Raw genomic sequence first — 23897 nt, forward strand, 5'->3', positions numbered from 1 at the left:
GAAAAAAAATTCATCATGAGTCAGGAGAAATTCAGCATGGCATGTATTATTGGTATTGTGATTTGAATGGCAGCCGACTAACACTTAGGGAACAATTTATCTACCTGAATTGGACTAGACATCACTAATGCACACGGCAGATTGATTGTACAGCTTTAGTGGACGTATTCTTTATTAATGAGATTCAGCATGATTTGCTAAAAAGGCTTTTACTGGGCAGTCGTTTTCTGCCCCTCCCCCACCTGTCTTTATCCCATTTAATCTGTTGAACCATGTACCATGTTTTGAAACCGTGTTTCTCCTCTCTACTTTTATTTGAAATACCTAGGCTTCATAAATAATTGTGCACAAACTTAACAGAGTACACACACACACACACACACACACACGTACGTACGTATACAAACCAGATTAGAGCTGAAATGGATTATAAAACACAGGAACTAAGGAAATAAATTGAAATCCTAAGAGGTTACTAAGAAATAAAAGTAAAATTATATGGAAAAAAACAAATCTGAGAATGAAGCTTACTATTTCAAAAAACTAATTTCTAGAAATGAAATTAGCATCTGTACTAAGGGGGTGGGGTTTAAAGCACATGGAATTTCTTTCTAAATAAGATATGATATATGTATTGATTTGCAGGTTTGAAGCTGCTGAGGTTTTAGGGCTGCACACAGGTTTCTGTAAAAATCCTGAGAAAAGTCACAAACTACTCATCTCAACCCTTTGTTTCATGATCCAGAGACTAGGAGGCGGAAGAAAATAAATTACATTAATTGCAATGAGTTTTTTCCTAAAACACTTTAGAGGGACACTAAAGGTAAATCATTTCAGATTCTAGTCTCACCATGGTCAACTTTTCCCTGCTATATAATTTCATACCTGCTATGGAAGGAGAATTAAAAAAGGAAGCCATCCTCTCTCCTGAGAGAAGACTCTATAGGTGCTCTGATCACTATAAAGATATCTCTCCATCATTTTTTTTAATTTCTCCATTACTGTTCATTTTTGTTAATCACAAAATGACATCTCTTCCCAAAATAAAATAAAATACCAGCTGCTGGAAAAGCAACATTGCCTTAAAAATGATCTATAAAATAACTGGTTTGACAAGTCATTTCCAGTCCTGTCTGTCATTTCTCACCAAAACAAATACTATTTCAGTTGTGTATTAGAACAGATTTTTAAAAAATTACATGTGACAATGTAACAACAAAGCATCCTGGGGAGTTATAAATCCCTGTAGGAAAATTTTTAAAGACTCAAGTTTCTCCATGCAATTCTAATTTTCTTCCAAAGGAGCTGGCGAGATCAGAGTTACAATTACTTCCTCAAGTAGAATGAAAGAAGAGCTCTTTCTCCGTGCAAAGGCCAGTTAAGCGCTATTGTTGGCCTAACCTTCCCCGGAATCATCAAACCATTAAGAAGCTGAAACCTTTAGCAGCATTTACATGCAATGTTGAAAGTAACATTGGTCTCCAGAAGAGGAATCAAACCACGGAGCATTTTTCTTTAAGACAAAAACAAAACAGCAACAAAAAGAACAAAAAACCATTTTAGAATGTAGCTCTTGTCGATATCAAGTAGTTGTCATTTTATCTTCATAATTCATGATTTTTTTTCTCTGTTTACCTTTAACCTAAAAGTTATGGCAGTTGTACAGCAACTATTCATTTCCATGAAAAGAGTAAAAATTTAGTAGCTCCTAGGTCAAGAGGAAAAACTTTGAGGGTACGGCCCTGAAAACGTCTGGAAACTCATTAGTGAATTACTTTTAAAAAAATCACGCGCTCTACCAGTTTATTTGCTATTCCCTTGGGAAACCCATTGTCAGCACACCAAGTGAGTTCAATGCAGTTTGATTTACAAATGTTTCAGAACATACTATGCACAAGGGACAGTTGCTCTGCTCTTAGAAGCCAGTTTAATAATTAAAATTAAAACTACCAATTATTGCCACCTTTTGAATCTATGTGTATGCCAAAATTCTTTCAGCCTTCATGAGCTTTAATAATTTTGGGAGAAACAACAAAAATACACACACATCAAGAAGATGAAACAGAATGATAATAAAGTAAGAAATTCACATTTGGAAGCCTGGGGGTACACTTGTCATTTGCAAGTGCTCAAAGCAAACCATCTTGTTCCTTTCTCTGTGTTGGTTTTTACCCTAAACGGAGACAGAACCTTTTGGACAAGATGCCATATGTCATTATTAATATAGCCACATTATGTGATGAAGATGAAGGTGATAATGATGACAGTAAAAGCAGTAATAACAATCCTAATTCTAACAATAATAGCAATTACCAACTGTAAGCGGCAACCACATGTTGGCTACTCCACTAATTGCTTCGTGGATTGTATCTTTATTTCCCTGAGCAATGCAACAAAATGAATATTGTAATTCCTAATTACCAAATGAGTAAACTTAACCTTAAAAATTAAGGGACTTTGGGGACTGTCTGGTGGCTCAGTGGGTTAAGCATCTGCCTTTGGCTCAGGTCATGATTTCAGGGCCCTGGGATCTAGCCCGAATCAGGCTCCCTGCTTAGTGAGGAGCCTGCTCCTCCTTAACCTTTCCCAATGCACGCTTGCTCTCTCTCTCTTTTTTTTTCTTTAAAGATTTTATTTATTTTTTCATGAGCGACAGGGAGAGAGAGAGAGAGAGAGAGAGGCAGAGACACAGGCCAAGGGAGAAGCAGGCTCCATGGAGGGAGCCCGACGTGGGACTCGATCCCGGGTCCCCAGGATCAGGCCCTGGGCTGAAGGCAGCGCTAAACCGCTGAGCCACCCAGGCTGCCCTCTCTCTCTTTGAAATAAACAAAAATATTATGCTATATGTTGGCAAATTGAATTTCAATTAAAAATATATATGTAAAAATAAATACATAAATAAATAAAAATAAAAAGTCTTAAAAAAATTACGGGACTTTTTTATGGTTCTCACTAAAGCGGGGAAAGTTACTCATACCACATTTGTGCACTAGGATTTTTCCACTACGTAGTTATGCTCCTTTTTTGTCCTTTTACAATAGGATAACTATCTACTGGTTTATTGTCATACCCAAGAACAGAAAAAGTGCCTAATGTGCATCAATTAGCAAACTAATTATCTATGTCTCTGTCATTTTAAAAGTGGACATTTCCAATGCTAATAATTGAATCAACACATCCTCAGAGCATTTTCTCTCTTAAAAAATGTCAAGTATTTGGTAGGACAGGCCTGCACCTACCTGCCTTTTGTCTTGATTTTTAAATTAAGGAGTAGGGTTGTTATCTCTGCCCTAAACTGGAAAGCACCTGAGATGGTGGATCATGACACTCTCAGAATCAAGATCACTAACTCCACTAACTCTGCACAATGGAGAGACCTCCAGGCAATTGTTTATTCGCTGTGGTTAATCTACAATGCTTGCTCTCCTCTGAATAAACATTAAAAAAAAATAATCTGTCCTCAAACTTAAATGCATGTCAGTATACCTTTTAGAGTTTTATAAAAGTATTTCAAATTTCCATAAAATCATACAGTTTCTCACCTACAAATTATCAAAAAGGAAACATTAATTCCTATAAAAATCAACAAATCACTGGAAGCCTAGTAAACATATCAAACTTAGTATGCCCCAAGTGTTTCTCACAAAAACCTTTATCTGTTGTCCTTCCATCCTAGTTAATGGGAATGCCATGCTTTTACCTTGCTCTCAACCCCACATCAAATCTGTCACCAAGTTCCATCAACTCTACCTTCAGAATGTATCTCAATTTCTACAACAATTCTCCCTATCCATGGACCCTGGTCCATACCAACATCTTCCCTCCTCACAACTGCTTTAATGGCTTCCCAACTGATGATCCAGCTTTTGTCCTTGCTTCTCCACGTATTGGCCCCATGCCCCACCTTTTGATTACAGAAGTCAGGTAAGGCATTCTTCCTCTTGAAACACTATGACTTCTCATCTCGTCTCATTTGAGTAAAAGCCAAAGTCCTGACAGTGATCTCCACATCCTGTCAAGATTCAACCCCGTTCCTTTTGACCTCACATGCCCCGTTCTAGTCACACTGACCTCAGGTTGGTTTTACCAACATGCCAGAATGTCTCCCACCTAGGACATGTTCTCTGGATGTTTCCTCATGCTGGAACACAGCTTTTTCCCTCAAAGGTGATATGTTCTGTGAGCCTTTCCCTGACCAATCTGTGTAAAATTGCCTTCTCCCCATACCCCTGACCCCCAATGCCCCGATTTACTTTTCTTCATAGAACTCATCACATTTTAATGTATTCTGTACTCGCTTATTGTTTGTCTCCCTCATCCCACCCCCACAAGACTGTAAATCCCACAAAGGCAAACATTTTTACTACTTTGTTTGCTGCTTTATCCCAAACATGCAAAATAATCCCTACCGTGAAATAGATGTTCAATAAATGCTTACAGAAAAAAATCGTGTAGAAACAAAATAGCTAAGCAACACACATAAACATCAGCCCAATAGGAAATTAAGACGTCTCTGTGGTAATGCTCTTCATTGCTGAACGACCTCATTTCTTATTCAACCATCACATTATGGTGAGTGGTATATTTAGCCTCAAATCAAAGACTAAAATGCAATTTACTAATTAAAATAATGGATTCTAAATGCCAGTCTTTTTATTTTTAAAGTGTTTTCCTTGTATATTCTATTGAAAGTGCTTTTCTTAAAAAAAAAAAAAAAAGTTTGCTTTTTTTCCCCTTCGCTTCCTGCTTCCTGGCAGGCTAGTTATATTCATATTCTGAGGTTGGACATGAATATTCTGTTCTGTTTTTCCAAATATGAGTGTCATTGAGAATAACTTTTAACTAGAGGCAGGTGTTTTGAGCAAAGATCCATTTGGGGACAGGGGCTTGCTCTTCCTTCTGTCAATTCACTATTAAAATTAATTTCAAGGTGACCTATACATTTGTAATGAAGATATTTTCTTCAGGCTAAATCAAAGTTGGATAGAGCCTTGGAGCTATTTTATTAGCATGCTCAGTCTCGAGCAGTTTCATTTGCTACATTAGACATGTTCTCTAAGCCATATTACATTTTTAGGAGCTAAAAAATCCTCTGACTCATAGCCTTGCTCTGTAATAATTCCTTTCCCTTATCTGGGTTTTTAAACATTTTACAAAGGCCATGTTTAGTTAAAGATTGAAACTATCCTCCAAGAGCCTGAAGAGCATAAAAAACACCCTGGGCTGAAAGCTATTGCCTAATTAATCTATAAACATCTCTAAATATTTAACGCTACTTCTAAAAGAAAGATTACCTTAAATTTTCCAAAGGGTTTCTTTTCAATCATTCAGGTTGCCATAGGTTTGGATGTTTGGAAGGTGTACTCTTTGCTGCAATTTCCTCAGCTTTACTAGAGCTTAATCCTCATGCTGACTGGCTGGCACATAGATGGTTATGTTCTAAAAGCCCCTCCTCTTGCCAACATCTGTCTATTTATTTCAGATATGGAACAGATACTGAGATTCTTAAAATTCAAAGTCAAGGCTAGGTCCAGAATCTAATTAAGTTTAAACAATCACAAGTATAAAAAGCTCTCAAAAAGGTAGAGGAGGGGGAGGAGGTTTATCTTAAATGGACTATAAACGGCCCCTCCTTATGTGGCTTCTAATCTGTCTTGGCAGGTAACTGAATGAAAAACTTGAAATCATCTTTATTAGAAATATAGATGCAGTGTAAATTGTAAATAGATGAAGGCTGAAGTTTGTATTAATCATATGAGGACTGTGGTGATCCTTCCTGAAAACCCTGCAGGGCAGCAGGACAGGGACCACTTTACTTGCAAAGTGCATAGGCACAATGGTCAGAATGGACCAATGTGGTGTCCTTAGGCTAAGTGGGGATAGTTAATATTAACGAGCATAAGTGGTGTCCCTAGATATGTGTTCATTAATATTAACTTTCCCCACCAGCACTGAAAAAAAAAGGGGAACACTTTCAATAAATCAATTTATTTAGTATCAGCTTTGTCGATTTGGCTTCTGGCTCAATAAAGAGCAGCCAGTGAGGGATGGACAAGGTGAATTATTGAATTCTGTCTTTCAATTGTGTGGTTCTACGAATAAAAACCTTTCTATACATTTGGTGTTTAACCAAAATCACTGCAATATCTGGATATTTTGTTTGTCTATAAGAAAAAAAGAAAATCTGGATGCATAATTTTAACATAAAAACTAGCAAAGCAGCTTGAGGTCCCCTGAAATGATTAATACAGAAGTGATTGGAATTAATCACAAACACAAGAGGAAGCTGAAATTAGAGAGAGTTATTAAGATACTGTCTGCTGTTTAATCTCAGCCCCTTATCAACACATTAACCTTGTTTTCTCTGCCTGAGCACTGAGTCCTACAGCAAAATTAGGTCAGAAATTCACATCAGATCAGATCAGCTGATTCAGTCCAGCAAGACCCTGACACGCTGCAGATTTGAGTTTCGTTCTAGATGGGATTATGGCTGAGGGCTTTTTGAGTTTGTTTCCTAGACTCTAAGCATAGGAGCTTTTGCTAATTATAGAGTATTTCTATCCTAGCTATAGAATATTTCTAAATATTTTAAGACTAGCTGTAGAATATTTTTAAAAGTTGACACAGTTATGTTTCTGAACTCTGGTTCATTTAACTGTCCTCAATTCACCTGAGCAATGGTGGTTCAACATCTATTTTGATATACAAATAGGGTATTTCAGTTTTCTATATGCCTCCAATTAAAACAAACCCAATGAGATTATCTATTCATGACCAAAGTAGGTATTCATTTAGCACTAAATGGATAGATCACTCACGAAAATGCACTTCAGCAAATGCTCTCTATTTCCATACAGTCTTTTGCCACAAATCATGAGCATGATTTCAGAAGCCATAACTATCTAGAGAGGATTTATGTAACTGTTAACATTTCTCTAATAAGAGTTCTCAGTGTAATTATGTCTTCGACTAATTATTTAAAATATTAACCAATTCAAAACCCTGGTATTAGGACCATTTGCTTTTTAGGTAGCAATGGTTTAGAAAAAGAACAGCAAATACTTTATTTTTATTTTTACTCTTTTTTTTCCCTACTTGGTCTGAAGGATATTTAGTGGTCCTTTGTTCCTCTTTGACTAACAGAAATACTGAAGCCTTCAACTATAAACAGCTTCCAAGTACACATACTAATATACAATTGCATGTATTTTTTTAAAAGGAGCTGTAAGTAATCTAATTCCATTTCTGACTGTCACTTTTAAAGAGGAAATATAACCTCATATAGATCCCTTGAGGGCATCCACAGGGAACAGAGATGTTCCTAATCAGCCTAAGTAGTCCTTTGTGACAGAACCACTTTGCTCTAGCTGAGAGCTGTCTTCCAGACTTGCAATGTTTGGGAGAATTTCACTAATGTAGCATTTGTTTCATTAGGGAAAAAAAAAAATCCAATCCGGTTGGATAATAGAAAACATACTCGGAGAAACATGTCCTGGGAACATATTTTCTTGTTGCTTTCTGGTGAAGGGATATTGCCTCTATTGTTTTCAAAGTTCTGTGGCTAATAGTAAAAGGAGACAGTGTAGGGACAGGGTCCAGAATCCAGAAAGAAAAGTTCACTTGAAAGGAAGCCTCACCTCTGGTCTTGGTATACCAGATGCTCTTTTGATTAGCCCTCTTCCTCAATGAATAGCTTTATTTTTTTTATTTTTATTTTTTCAATGAATAGCCTTAATTGGTGTCCTAAACATGGCTTTACCTATACATAGTGAACTTCTGAAACTGGCCTATGTTCACAGGTGCACACAAGCACTGCCTTTACAATTCGTCTGTGGCTAGATTCTGTTCTCATTGGTCAGTTGCCTTCTATTTATTTAATGTCTGATGCCTGTGTTACCTCAGTGGCTCGACATACACATCATCCCTGTTTCTTAAACATCCCTTTTCACCCCCACACATGACAAACTAGGGTTTTGTAACCTACCTCAAGTGAGCTCACTTGTTGGAAGCTGTAGGTTTTGAGTGTTTGTTTTCTTACAGGCTTTTTAATAAAAAGTAAATCTCATTTAACAGTGCCTGCACAAAACCATTAGGGTTTAAAATAGCAGAAATGATGAGCTACTGAAATAATTTTTTTCATTCTCCATTAACTTTTCTTTTTTCGGTCTTTCTCTCCCATTCTTTCTCATCAAATGTTATTTGGGGCTGTTAAAAAAAAAAAGCGCTAACAGGATCACTTTTTTCTATTTATTTAGAATTTTTCACACAAAGAGCCTTTTCAGTAAAATCCCATTTGAGAAATGGAAGTGAAGGTACCAGAAAGTTAGGAGTGACAGGGGGTTCAAGTTAGTTTAAAAAATAAGGAATTGCACTGAGAAAGCCTAAGTGACTTACAACACTGAGAAAGTGATGAGGATATTCTTTTTCTGAGAGCTCAGTGTTTTAAGCCTCCAAGCTTCAGCACAAAAGGCATTTTGGCACATATGTGATCCAGAAGGTCAATCATATGAAATCCTATTTCCATTTTTTAAGCAATCCTTGGCAGTCTGCACGTTTCTGAAATTGCAACTGGCATATTTCACAGAGAATTATCATCAATGCCTTTTCAAGGTCAAACATGCCCCATCTTTAGATTTTTAGCATTTATATCCCATATATCAAATCACAGCATATATTTAAGAAGGCATCCAGCAGACATGTTAAAGAATTTTAATTAAGCTATGTTCATTAATGTCATGTAGAATTTTGTTTACAATTGGACATAAATTGCATGTTAAAAATTAAAATATGTGTTAAATTTAGATGTGAGTATTCCACTTCTGTTGCCAACCCTGAAACCCCAAAATGCTGAAAAATATTAAACATGCATTTTCTATTAAGAAATGTGAAGTAATTCCAAAAATGTACTCTGAGAAGAAATAAAAGCTTATAAGTTTTAAATTGTCAGAATCCCAAGATGCCAGTCACTATATGAACAAAACAAAGTTGAGTTTGGATATTGCAATGGACACTAAAAGGGGATAACTTAAGATACCCACAGACAGCCCTGGCACAGAGTCATGCAAGACCTTTGGTCCCTTCTTCCTGTCTGATCACTCATGTTTGGTTCTTTTGATATTTCTCTCTCAAACCTCACCTCCCCCCCAACAACATCCAGAGACTTCTATGTCCTCAAATAATTGAGGAAGAAACCGCAATAATTTAGGAGGTTTTGCTGAATTTTGTCCTTTCAAAGATATTAACATTATACAATTCCAGAAAAATATTTGGAGGAATGGATGCAGGAAAGAATGCGTAGAGTTACCAATATCTGAGACACATACGAACCACATCTTCAAATCCTATTGAATGAACAGCTATAGAAGCAGTAACACAAAGGTGCTTGGAAGGCAATGAACCAGGTTGGGGACCTTGTCCTGCAGGGTTAGTCATTCATTCAGTCTCATTCAGCCTTCTGTACCCTGAGCCATCTTTTCTTCTACGATGGCTGTGCAGTCTATGCTTTTTCCTAAGATGTCTTGGATCCTAAGCCTTCACGCCTACTCAAGTCCGTAATCACAGTAATTTTTCCTTCTTTCTCCTAAGCCATTAACATTTCCCTTTCTATTGTAATCATTCATTCAGCATTTTAAATAAGTATTTTAAATAAGCATTTTAAATAAGTTTACTTTCTTCTTAAAGGAAAAATATAGAAAAACAAAATACCAGAGACCCCACTTTCCACTACAATTACTCTCCATATTTTTTAATTTCTTTAGCCTCAAAGCCCTCAGAATAGTTCGCTATATTCTGCTTCAGTTCCTTTCTTCCCACTCACTCATGAATACAATCTCACTGGGTTTTGTTCCCGGCCCTTCACCAGAACTGTTCTTGTCAACAACACCAATGTGGTAAGAGGCGTCAATTCTCAGGCTTCAACTGATCCATTATGAAAATCTATCTTCTTTAATCACTTTTCTCACTTGACTCTGAGACATCACCATCCTTCATGGTTCTTCCCCTCTGTCATGGCTGTACTTCCTGGATTCTTCTATTGTTCCTACCATGTAAGCAGTCAGGTGCCCCAAGGAACGGTCCAGGGTGCATCTCGGACTTTAGATTCTAAGTGTACTCAACAAGGCTAATGTCTTGTGATCTATAGACCCTGATGAACCTCACATTCATGTCTCCAGCTTTGATCTTACCATAAATCCTGGATCGAACTGTCTATCCAGCATTCTCCACTGGGCCATCCAAAAGGGCTCACAAAATTGGGATACCAAAGCTGAGCTTTCATTCCTCTAACAGTTAACTTAAACTTCGTCTCTTCTAGTCTTTGCTATTTCATTAAATGAAAACATCACTTTTCTCATGTTTCAGGCAAAAGACAAAGCAAAACACGCACACACGGACACAAAACAACAGCAAAATGAAGTAGAACGCCATCTTCAGTTTTTTTCTTATTCAACTCCCACCTCTCATCAATTAGAACATTTTGATGGTGCCCATAATTTGAGCATTTTATGCCACCTTTACTATTACCACCCTGGTCCAAGCCACCATCATCTCTCACCTGATGTATCACAAAGGATTTGTCTTTGGATTTCATACATTTAGCCATGCCCCATCTATCTCCTCAATACAGAAGCAAGACAAACCCTGGCAGAATGTTCAGTTAAAGCAGCTCACACCTCTGTTCAAAAATCTTCAATGAATTTTGTTTTCTCCTTCAGAATAAAACACAAAAGTTTACAAAGCTCTATATTACCTGATGGCCTTCTACCAGTCTCAACTTAAATCTCCCCAATCCTTGCCTTGATCACTGTGTGATGCCTTGTCCTCTTCTTAGAACACCTCAAACTTACTATTCCCCCTGCCTACAATTCTCTTCTTGCCAATAGCCATACACTTCACATCTCTGGCAGCACTTTTCCAATGTCTCAAACATAATTTATGCAGCCTTCCCTAGGCCCTGTTTTTATCTCCTTTACCAAGCTTTGTTTTACCACCTGTTATATATATTTATATATAATTATGTTTAGTGTTGTCTCCTCTTCACCCTTCCCTCAGAATGTATCTTCCTTACAACAGGAAATTTGTTCTGTTCATTGCTGTCACATCAAGGTCTTGAATGTGGCCTGGCAGTTAGCAAAATTTTAAGATATATTTCCCCATTCAATTAATACATTTAACAGCAAATGTCTGTTGAACAATAAATCTGCTTTAGGTCTTTCTTCCCATGAAAGTTACACTGTGGTTTGGACATCAGCAACCATGGTGCATATTGCAGTATGCATGCATTGTTTGGCCCCATGGCCTTGAATCTTCTTGATCTCAGGTGTGAGGTGCCCTATCTGTCTCATCAGAATCAGTGTTATTTCTTACAACCAGGATTAAGTCTCTCTGTCTGATCCTTATTTCAGGGTGGAGTCAGAATTCATAAGATAAGACCACTGAATTAGGACCAGGCAGTTTACCTCTACTTGGCCATTCCCTTGTGTGGGAAGTTGGTTCATTCTCCTACTATACCCACATCTAGGGAGAAATTCTGAATAGACTGATCATGTGAAATCCTACTGCACCAGGTCTGATCCGACAAATTACATACCTCTATAACTCTCCCGTGAATAACACCACCTGGAATGTAACATGGTGGGTAACTTATTCCTGTCCTTTGTTCTGTTCTCAAGCAGAGCCAGACTAACGTTTGATCTTATGCTGAGAGCATGATGTGGAAATAAAGGTCTTCACATCATTGGGGACTGTTTTTCAATTCAATATATGATCTGAACTATCTATACTTTAATGCTTTCTAACATGATTCTAGAAAATACTGCTTTCTTAACCTAGCAGAGACCAACTCAAAGTTCACATAACTGAATTTTCTGGACCTCACTTACTATGTAATGACAGGGTTTTGATGCGTTGCCACTTACCTAAATCCCTGCCACCATGCCTCGAACTTCAGGCTCCTTTGGAGTTGTTGGTTATGACTTTTTGAACACTTGACAGAAAACTATCTAAAAATCAGACATTTTCTGTCTTAATATCTTTATAGATAGAACCTTTCTAAAGTTTGTTGATGAAACACAAAAGTTAATAGTACAATGATAAGCACACTTTAGATTTCTGTAAAATCTAATGAAACTTCTGCAAATAATTCTATTTATATGGTTAAAGAAAAGAATGAATGATTGAGTTTTAATGCCAAGATCAGGAAAACTTTCATTATAAAGATGAAGCTGTTTTAGAGACATGTGAATTGTTCTTTTTTGTTATGAATTTTAGAAACATTTTAGGAAAACTTTAGAAACCTCATTTTTAATGAGTTTTCTTCAGTGCTAGCATACATACAGAAGTCCCTGAGAATTAATTCCCAAGGGGCGGAAATTGTCCTGAAGAAAGTCTATTTAGTGTATCCTAGAAGGGAATTGGTGATACCAACTAAAATTGGGGAGGAATAAAAAAATAGCATAGTCCCCAACAACATATTGACTTAAATATAAACAATTATGACAATATTTATCAAGTATATAACTTCACAAATATTTTTATACCTGATAATACACGGATTTCCATTTAATAGTCTAAAATAAAAAGATTACACTGTTTCAAAATAATCCTCCACAACATTTCTTTTTTTGGTTTCCAATGCTCTCTCTCTTTCCCAAACCTCTCATATAAAGTTATCTGCTTTTAATGATTAAAGTAGGGCTTCCTTATCTAGTTTCATTATAAGAATAAATAGTTCATGTAACAAATTTTCCCTAATATCATAATGTTCGCAGAGAGGAAGCAAAATTATTAATGTCAGATTAGATGAAAAATCCACCAACTATTGAAATAGCTTAACTAATATTATTCTGTATCCAGCTAATTGATAAGGATTAATTTTCTAAGTTCTGAATCTTTGCACTTAGTAAATAGATCTTATTGAAAAAATAAGACTTTGTAGAATGCAATATGCCTCTACCTTTACCACTATCAAACACACACACACACACACACACACACACACACATACACACTCTGAAAACACTATGACATTCTTGGGGGAATCAAAAGATGTATATCCTTCTTTGGGCTTCAGTGCCCCAGGAAATTTAGCCTCAGTTTGGAAGTTGTAATCTGGTACTTATTTGCTTGTAACTGTACATTTTGCAGTAAAAAAAGTCATTTCATTTCAACAAACCTGGGGCACTCAGTACCAGACAAGATATGTAATAGTCCTAAAACTCTGCATAGAGAGCACTCAGGGAGGGTCCCCCTGCCTTCAGTGGCTCATATAATTCTAATTATCCATGAGTCTTTTTATAATCTAGGAAGAAGATGAGCCATTATAAAATAAGAACTATAACAAAGACCATTAAAGGTGGGGATTTTCATCAAATACTGACGATGAGATTGTTTATGTGTTCCCTTGGGCTTTTACCAAGAGGTTGTTTGGTATGAGCTTTTATTAAAGAAAACTGAATTCTTTCCCAAGCCCAGCTGTACCTCCATATGCACAACACACCAGTAAGTAACTTTTCTAAGCTGAGGCGAGAGTCCTGTGAGTCAGATGAATTGCGTTTCTGTTATAGTTGAGCTGCCAATTTCACTTGGTCTCATCAAGACTAACTGGTAAACACCCTTCTTGACCAGGTGACACCATCACAGCCTTTGCAGAACTCATTGATTTCCTTGTTATGCAAGACTTGGGATACTTTTATTTATATTTACCGTTTTATTGCTTCTTCTTGTCTTCGGCGTTTTTCATTCTTCTCCTTCAAGTAGGCCAGGTTGGTTTCATTTCTCAAGCGGTCATTCTCTCGAGCAATGTCTGATGCATTCTGAATGACCAAACCATCGTAGGCCTTCATCCCCATATCCTCAATATATTGGAGAAATGTGTCCAAAGGGTCTTCCTCAGGATTAGAACTCATCATCTTGGAGGGTATCATGTAAAAAGGAACACTTCCTGTAGGATGAGAACACAGGTCACCTTTATCAAAGGTGAAGGTAAAAAGCAAGGTGTTTGTTTATTCACCCTAATATCTCCTCAACCCAAAGCTCCAATGTTTATGGTAGAATCTATTGGGAGAAAATGTCTCATTATATACTACAAACCATCAAGAGTATTTGAGGTAAATATTAAATGAATGTTGTCTGAGTAGCAAACACTCCCTCAAACTGACAAAATTAGCACATCGAAGACTGAATCTCTTGCGTTGAAAAGTAATGTGAGGGTACAATGTGTCGAGATCAACGTTTGGTTTATGTACTTAGAGTCAAGATTTTGTTTCTCAAAAATGTATTCTTATATCAATATGATATATCAGATCCAAGCTTCATTTATTTCTATTTGCCATAAATACTTTCCTGCTCAATTTCAAATAAAATATGATTACTTGGGACAAACTTTCTTATTAGGTGTGGTTTTTTTTTATAATTTTAAACTATGATCCACAAACCTAAAACAAGTGCCAAAATATCACAGGAATCAAGGAAATACACATTTCTAATATAATTTATTTTGGTAATAATCCCTTTCTGATCCAACATTATTTTTCAAAATGGTGCTGCATCATGGCTGCCTACTTCAACTCAAATAGCATAGGTCACCAAGATCACATTAATCCTCAGCAGTCTGGTAATTCAAGCAATGACAACTACAGTTATCACTGCTACATGAAGATTTGAAAACCCAAACTATAGAACGGATTACTGAAAAACCAAAATCAAACAAAATCAACAACAAAACATAGGACTTTCAGCCAACATATACTCTGCTCACCTACAAAATGATGGAAATAATAGCTTCTACCTCCTGCTGATATAATGATTTAGAGAGGCGTTACTATAAAGAATTTAGCTTAGAGTTTAACAGTAATAACCATATAGTAATGTTAGCTAATATTGTCATAATAAAAGTAGAGGTAGAAGATTGGCAGCAATGGTAATGTCAAATGTGTATATGAGTATACATAGATGGGTGATGGATAACCAGCAGGCTCTGAAAATCAGGATGCCTTGAAATAGAAGTATCCAATGAATTATAGAAATCAATGAAGCCAGAGGGTAGAGAAATGGTGCTTCAATCAATCAAAAAATAGAACTGAAGTTTAATTAATTAATTGCATACAAGATAAGTATTTTACCCTTCTAGCTTATTAAGGCCTACTGTCCTCAATTGCATATTCACTGTTGTATAGGAAACTGGTATAATTGAGTCAGATTGAAAAATCAAAAGCAAAATCAATTAACAAGAAAAAAACTTGGCCATTTAAAATTATAAATTACACTTATGTCTTTTACGTTCTTTAAAAGTCTCAGAAAGACATTTTTGAAATATTCACCCAAATATTTAAGGTGGAAATCCTCGGCTTTCATTTTTGCTACTACGAATCATTTTCATTTTGATTTTTTTACAAGTATAATCATGTTCCATACCTGGATGGTAGCTATGGAAACTTTACTTCTTATCAGAGTTTATTAGCATTTCAGCTGTCAGTCAATTCATATGTTATTTGAGGCCCATTCTGAATTTAAAGATTTATTCTCCAATCTGTAAGAAATTGTTGAAACAAGAGGATACGAGTTGTTTGTTGACTCATGATTTCTTTTTTGTTAAGTTTTATTATGTTTGGTTTGGTTTTAAGCCATAATGGGTTGGCAAATGAAATAGTCTTTTAATTCCAACTATCTAGCATAATTGAATTGTATTGTAATATCAGTCTGTGAGTTTAGATACTCAAGTGGTGGACACACGTAGAAATAAGAAATTACCATTACAAACGACTGCAATTTTCAGAAAAAAAAATAGGAACAATATTCTCAGAAAGCTGAAGCGTTATGATTATTGGGAATTCATTTTTACCAAGGACTTTAGCAGGGAGTGTGCCTGGATAAAAAAAAATATCTGTATGACTTTATGGCAATTAATTCTACCATAGTTAAGTGAGCCAAGTCAGTATTACAAGGATTCCACAGATAATGCCTCAGGGTGGAAGATGAACATTCCCACTTTGCCCTGGAGCAAAACTGCATATATCCCATTGTGAAAGACATTACCTCAAAATTTGTATTTCTTCCGTTAAATTTTCCTCCTATCCAAATGACATCAGATATTCTTTACAGTTATATATTCCAAATATTAACAAGGTTAATTGGGTACTTCTGAAAATTAATTATCTCTGTAAGTGGTCTTTCAAATTGCCTGGAGTTTAAATTGTGTTTATTCCAAGACAATATTAAATAATAATATCATAAAATATTTATCCCATGGAAAGTTGTACAATAAGATTTTTATAAAAGTTGAGATGAAAATTTGAGGGGTAAAAATCAACCATAAAATCTAGTAATACTTCCAGATAATGAAATGCAAATGTTGAATGCGAGCATGCTTGTCATCTAGTTCTAGGGAAGGATTTGATTCTATGATCACTCATTTATTCAATTATTTCTTGAGCATCTATTATGAACCAGGCACTGATAAAGGCAAAACTGTGTCCTTCTAGACATTTATATTGCAGTGTAAAAGCACAATAAATAAAAAAATTGCCATGCAGTCTGACAAGGGCACCAATTTAGGTAACAATGGTGGCTTTCATTAGTTTGTCATGGTTTATGGTCACCATTTTTGAGGATGAACAAAGAAAAATTTTCGACAATTATATTAAAAATAAACATAAACAATGGACTTGGATCCTACTAATGATGAAGCATCACATTTTTCTGCTTTCTCATCCACATGTAAAAGGTAATTTGTAATGGGGGGCAGGGGCAGAGGGCAGTTAGACAGTTCTGAAGAGCGTAACTGAGAACTTGAGTAGTATGGCCTAAAAATCCCAATGGAAGCACCCCTAGGTCTCCAACTTTAGACAATCAAATGAACCCCTCCCTCCGAGCTTTAGTTTCCATGTTTTTGCAATGGTGGTTGGAATGATAACTTACCTCCTTACATTATTGGAGGTTCAGTTAGAAAATAAAAATCCAAGAAACATGAGCATAATCATCAGTTACTAACGTTGCTATTGGATACTTTTCACAATTCTTAACTGTGGCCAAGATTATGTTTAGTAATCATTCCTTGATAAACACATTTTTACTTTGGAACATAAGTGAATAGAATATTTAATGAAGTTCAACATTCTTAGGCACAGATGTGCAAATGGAGGCATGGAAGGCGTTTGCAGACTTGCCTCCTAACCATGCAGGCAGATCATTTATCCATTCTACACCATTTTCTAGGTATAGAAAATGAGGGTCTTAGCACATAAGAAGCATGAAGCTCAAAGACTTAGAGTCTTCCAAGCCAAAGGTATTTCTCAGCTGCTGAACTCTGAATGAACAGATTCATTCATTCACTCCTCACTAAAGGAAGATGAAGCCTCATTTAAAAAAAGTGAACTTGATGTGAAGTGTCTATCTTATTACAACTGTTACCCATTTCTATGTAGTGAGAACCCACAGTCAGATATGATCATAAATCTGTTTCTCTTTCAGAAATGTATAGTTATGGCTAAGATGGATATTGAGTAAGGAACATTTTATACCACTAAAAACTAAGCTTCATTTTGACTGCTGGATATTAGATCAAGTTCATTTCTGGCCCTTGAATGACAACCCTGTACGCAAATATTTTATAGAGCTTTGTCTTGAGCACTGAATCCCTAATATTGACATCTTAGGAAGACTATAATAGTTAAGAAGTGAAGAGGCCCTCACCTTTAGGTAGCATCTTTAGCTCTACCCTAATAAGTAAGAGATTCTTATTAGACCTCAAATGACTGCATGGTACTTTTGGGACAACACAGTGAGTGAGATTGAAAGGATCTGTTACTTTTGCATTCTCCAGTTATCCCCTTTATTTAAATTAGTATGTGTCTGCAGCCATTTTTGCTCCCAACAAATTAGGCATTTTAGCACCCCCTAGAGCATTAGTTGAAAACTGACATCCATGGTCTTCATCTACAGGGTAGATAGATTTTGATAAAAATGCATGGCATGGACTCAAATAGTGCAAAATTTGTATGTGTGTTCTTTTTCTTGGAAGTTGTAGCTAATATTGAAAATCTGTATCAGGGTGGTCTTAGGAAAGCACCTAAAATGACCGAGATCAGAATCTCCATACAAATCACAGAGAGCTTCACTTATTCCTTTCTTCCACTGCTATATTGTGTATTCATAAAACCCTCCTTTTGTTTGATTTTTTGGATTACTGTATTTAAAATCATTACCATTCTAATAAAAGCTACAGATGTTGGCTTAAACACAACTGGATAGCTAATTGCTCATCTTTATTTTATTCTTTCACTCTTGTTAGTTATTTCCTGTAGACCACACCCTTCACAAAGCATATTTTATATAATATTGTGACACTTCCTAAAACTTGAAATTTCACTCTACTTAGCTAAGATGCACCAATTTAAACTGGTGAGATTGAGGTCATATTTAAAACACTAAGCATTTAACTTTGTATTCAGTTAACCATGTCTTTATTTTCTTTTGTGTAAAACCATCACTGTACCTTTCCCATGCAGAGCTTAGAGCTGAAAGTATCATTACATTTCTTTACAATGTTTCCACTTAAATGAAACTATTTATTACATATACATGTGGAGCATAGAATATACATAAAAGTATCCAAATGGAATCCATAGAAACATAAAAATCCACTTGCTTATTTTCTCTTTCTGTACCCAAGAAACTCAAGAAGCTGAGACACTGCATGACTTTCAATGTTAAAGCCAAAAAAAGTGCACATTTTTGAGGATTCAGTGTATGCAAAAACTTTAAGAACATACATTTATGTAGATTTACCTTATAAATTAAGAAATCAATTTTTGTAGCCTTAATTTACCAGAAGATAATTTAATGTGTCATTAATTCGTGTCAAGATTGGGTTCTCCATGGTATAGAAGGGATTTGATTAATTACAGGCTATTGTTGAAGAAAAGACACACAGAAAGGGTCAGATAACAATTAAGCATGCCATCTTCTTATACATGTTAAAGTATTTCTCTTTTCTTAAAATTCAGAACAAATTCCTCTTTTGGTGTAATTTCATGCTTTGTGACATTCTGGCTCTACAAGAAGTGACTCAGGTGGGTGTGTACACCAACTTAGCAGGCAAAGCCTTCTGATGGATCATTGACCACCATCCACCAAAAGTTGGGTTCTAGTATATTAGTATCATCTGAATGAATGAGCCCACTGGCCCTTGTGGGGGCCGGTTCTTTTAATTTCTTCTTAAAATGTTTGTTCAGAATTCCTGAAATAGAGTTGTTCTCCATCTAAAACTTTGGTTTTCCAAGATTTAGGGTTGTGAAAACTCCATTAATCCAGATATTTTCCGTATCAACCAAGTGATAGAGGAAGGAAAAGCAACTGTTGGGGAGAGAACTGCTTCTCCATTCTTGAAGTTAAGAAGCTTCTTAAATTTTAGTTCACAGTTAACCCTAAAGGATAATGTTATAGCTAGAATAACGTAAAGTTTATCTTGTGTTGTTTTTATGCTGCTGTTTGTTTTGACTGGGAAAAACAAAATACATACAAGGAAATAAATTTCTCAGTAGAAAGACGAGGCGTTTTGCCTTCATTTCACATTGTGTATTTCATTTCATTTGCATATGGGAAAGTTAACCAGGCCCCATCCTTAGTTATTTCTGAGTTTTTCACACCACACCTGTCTCAATGCTGTGAGGAAGTTATTAGAATTTGAGCTATTAAAAGTTGATTTTCCCTCTCACTCAAATCATTCCATCCTCTCTAAGACAGAGAATCCTATTTCATGAAGCAGTATCAACTCCTCCAAATAAAAGTTTCCCAAGGCAATTTTTAACTATTTTTTTGGTCAGGAGAAGGAAAAAGATCTCTTACATATTTTGCATGTACTCAGACCAATTTGAAAACACATTGTGAAAATATAAGTATTTAAATAATCAGTCTTCACATACATATGTAAAATATGTATGCAAATTAATTTCTAAAATTTGCTGACTTCACATAGGATTAAATCAACAGACAAGATTGCCTGGTTATAATTCGTCACCTGTGTAAACCACGTCAAAATTGTTATTCTGATAATGTGTCAAAAATAAATCCTATCATTTCACTTTGATTATGCTTAAAATCCTGCCCTCGACCCCACAAATGGTCATGCTCATTTTCTTATTCAAACTTTCATCAAAATGCAGCTGTTCTGCCCAAAATGGGAAATGTTAGAGTTAAAACCACAAGAGCTTGTTGAAGTGACTACAAAGACGCTGATTGCTTTTTTTTCGCAGAAGGCAGATTACTTGATAGTGAGTTTTTCTCTACACTCTCCCTTTCCACAATGGGTAAAATGGGTATGGATCATGTTAATAGAGTCACATCATAAATCGGACTTCCCCGAACTTCCAGGTTGTCATGTGCTATTTGCCTACGGTCTAAAGAAATAACACAGTCCCAGCAATATTAGGGACTCACACAAATTGTCAATGGCTGAGGTACTTTTCTGAGCCTTTGGCCAAATGTTTCCAGACGCTTACAAGGCAGTATTTGCAAAGTAGATATAGTCAGTATGATAAATTGCTGACTGGAGCTGCAATGGAAACCATCTAATTGAATTGAGAGTCTATGACTTTTTTTTTATTTCTTGTAACAATAGACAACCTTCTTGTCTCTAGGATTTTTACACTTCTCTTTCTAAACTTTGCAAATGCCCCAAGTCCTTGGGCTTCTCTATAGTTTCTTTTGAAGTGGTAGTATTTTTTCTCAGGTCTGTTTTCACTGATTTCCTAAACTGTCAATGTCCTTCAGAGTCCCCTTCTTTGCTGAGTTGGCAAACATATGTTGCAATGACCACAGAAAAATAAAATAATTTTGGTATTTGTGGCTCACATATTCTAATACTAATCTGTTTACCAATTGACAGTATAAAAAATAAGTTGGAACATTATTTAACATGTGAAGAATTAAGAGAGGAGTTCATTTTCACTCTTGCTCCACAGTCATTATTTCATATGAGTTGGTTATAATTTTTTGCATGTTAAAATGACTAGAACTACATAGTATAACTTTTTACACTGAATTCCCTTATTTTGGGGCTGTGTTTAAAAAAAAAACACAAAAACAACAGTTCTATGGTACGGAAACAACTTTAGGCTTTCCTAATGAGAAGGAACAATATTATTTCATGTAATAGTTCTTCCAGCTAGGGAAGACCTATATTTCTTGTATTTAAAATATTTCTGGTTCTTGAAAAAATTAAGATGAAGACACTCCAACAAAATAAGTGTATGTCCCAGGTAAAACAAGTCTACCAAAAGTTCAATAGAAAATATCTGTTGTGATAAGGTTAAGGAAATCTTTCTGATATTGAATGATAGTAAAATACATGTTTCTTAAAAAGGTTTATATCTACTCAGTTAGGAAGAAGCAGTTTCAGCTTTAGTGTATGTCTGATAGTTTTTTTTTTCTTGGTAGGTTTTTTTTTTTTTAGAATGCAAAATTAGGCTGACACAAATGTGCTGAGAGACTATTGTAAAATATTTATGGTATGGAATAGCAGATAAATAGCTAGCATGCACAATGTGAATGCCAATTAACACCCTTGAAAATATTTTCAATGCTTTTAATAATTTAACATGGCTTATTTTACCAATGAAAATCTAGTTTAGCCATTTCTGTGGTAATGTAACTAAGTGGGTAAGAGGGTACAAAATAGCCTGAGGCTTATTAAAGCCTTAGATGCCTTCGCTGTGGCTTTATTTCTGTTCCACCTAATAAGACATGCAAACTTCAGCATTAAGTATCCCCAGATAAAATCCATTCCATTTCATAACCAGATTGCTTGATCTATTTAGTGCTGGATTCAATTAGCATGCTTAGATAATCTGAAAAATGAGATACATACCAAAATTTAAGTCTCCAGGGAGAGCTAAGTGCAATAATCAGAAGGTGACTTGTGTCTTTCAGAGCCCTCTCTCGCGGTTGATCTCAGGGCAGTTCTGTAGGAGTAATCCAGCACCATAGGAAATAGACTTGTAGTTCAGCTCAGTTTTTCTTCAATTAAAGTGCATTGTGTCTGGATGGGAAAAGTGTCCATTCCCAGATTCTTCATCACTAGAGATCAGAGCATTCTTGATGTTCTTCCTATCAGATAAAATGGCCTTTAAAGTTTGCTAGGAAGATACGGTGGCAGAAGACAGGTGCTTGCTTCCTTAAATCGACATTCAGAGAAAAGAGGGCATAGCTAATGGGTGGGGATGAATACACAGCCCCTCGCCTTCCAGGTCCAGCAGGAAAGAAATTGAATGATTTTACCCACTTTGCTACACAGATGATTACAAGACTCGAAGCAATCACCCAGGCTGGCTAAGGTGCCTCATTTGATTTTATTCTGTGAAGACAAAAATAAATGAAAACAAAAAATCAGAAGCATCCTCTCTAAATGTCTCCTTTCAGCCAAAAAGATGCTCTTTCTCATTGCCACTTACATACAGAAGGTTTGGAGCAGCCTAGCTTGTGGCATCGTCCCTCCCCCGTGACAACCAGCTCTCTCTCTCTCCCATTCTCTCTCTTTCCCCTCCCTCCCTCCCTGCCCCTGACTCCCTCCCTTCCTGCTTCTCTCTCTCTCTCCTCTCCAGCTGCCTTAGTCTGTTGATGCTGCTGCTGATTAATCAGGGATTCTGAAACAAAGAACCTACCTTCTGAAATAAGCAGTAATCTTTCTTCTCTGTTTCTGCAATCCGTCTGCCTTGAACAGCAAAGCTGCCAGCATTCTAGCACCTTGGATAGTTCCTGCTCACTAGGCCCATTGGAAACGGAAGAAGAAACTGAAGAAATGGCAAGAAACCCGAAAGCAGCATCGTTCTACTTCGGATTTCGCCTCCCTGGGGCCTCCCATCCTCATTAAAGGCCTCACATCTAGGCAACAGAACCTCTCTCTTTTATCTATCTGAACTGAAGTCTGATTAGTCAATAATAAAATGAAAAGAGGATAAAGAAACCCCTTCATTTATATCCACTACAACACTAAAATTCAATCTTTATGGAGAAGAAAAAATATAAATCCATCAAAAATAAATGTTCTTCCTACAGAGGGTGTTTAGGTGATAAGCTTTTCACCCCTGGCATGCCTAATGAAAATGAGCAACAACTTAAATGGAACATCGAGATCTCAGTTTGATAACCTTATTTGATATCAATTTTGCCTGCACCCTCCCTGCACAGCCGAGCCAGGCACACAATTACTGCTGACGTACTTCGGGCTGCTGCTTGGGGAAAGAGGGGAGGAGCCTTTTAACCTCATCAAAACAGCTTCATGCCACCTGCTCCCATGGCATGAGAACAAAACTAGCCCACTTAGAAAGAACATGCACAGCACACACGTATGTTGAATAAAGATCTCAGAGAGCGTGCTATTTTATTTTAACAAAAATAAGATGTGAATTAACTATGGTGTGTGTGTCACTGACTCCTGTAGACTCCCTGTTGAAATTATTTAAAGTCATCCTATTTCTTATATTTCCTGAGGACTCTCTTCATTCCATTCTTAAAAGCCTACTGAATATATGCTTATATACCATGTTCTATAATACAACTTCTATAAATATATGTATATAGGTATACAAAAATATGTGTGTCTATACATACACACACAAGCTCTAAGTTTTTATCTGATCTGTTTTTCTCAAAGTAAGAAGTATAGTGAAGTAGAATATGGATTTTTTATTGTGTAAGTTGGTATTATGGTAAATGTAACAATAAGCAATGATTTATTTTAAATTGGGGCTAAAATACCAATTTTGAGCAGAATAATGAGCTTATTATTCAGTTGGGACCAGTAGATTGCTTTTTTTTTTTTTAAGATTTTGTTTATTTATTCATGAAAGACACACACAGAGAGAGAGGCAGAGACATGGGCAGAGGGAGAAGCAGGCTCCTTG

At 36.1% G+C, this 23897-nt stretch overlaps 1 protein-coding gene across 1 annotated transcript in view; it reads right to left on the bottom strand.

The window, feature by feature from the left end:
• NYAP2 (neuronal tyrosine-phosphorylated phosphoinositide-3-kinase adaptor 2) overlaps positions 1-21981 on the bottom strand; it is a 255393-nt gene extending 233412 nt beyond the window's left edge. The window contains exons 1-2 of the mRNA XM_055300507.1: positions 21863-21981; positions 13702-13939 (exon numbers count right to left, since the gene is read on the bottom strand). Of these exons, the coding sequence (XP_055156482.1) occupies positions 13702-13922 (221 nt within the window). The 5' untranslated portion in view covers positions 13923-13939; positions 21863-21981. The remainder of the gene's footprint in view (positions 1-13701; positions 13940-21862) is intronic.
• Between the last annotated feature and the right edge of the window lie 1916 nt (positions 21982-23897).

The sequence above is a fragment of the Nyctereutes procyonoides genome, unplaced genomic scaffold, assembly GCF_905146905.1.
Source record: "Nyctereutes procyonoides isolate TBG_1078 unplaced genomic scaffold, NYPRO_anot_genome, whole genome shotgun sequence".
Classification (NCBI taxonomy): domain Eukaryota; kingdom Metazoa; phylum Chordata; class Mammalia; order Carnivora; family Canidae; genus Nyctereutes; species Nyctereutes procyonoides.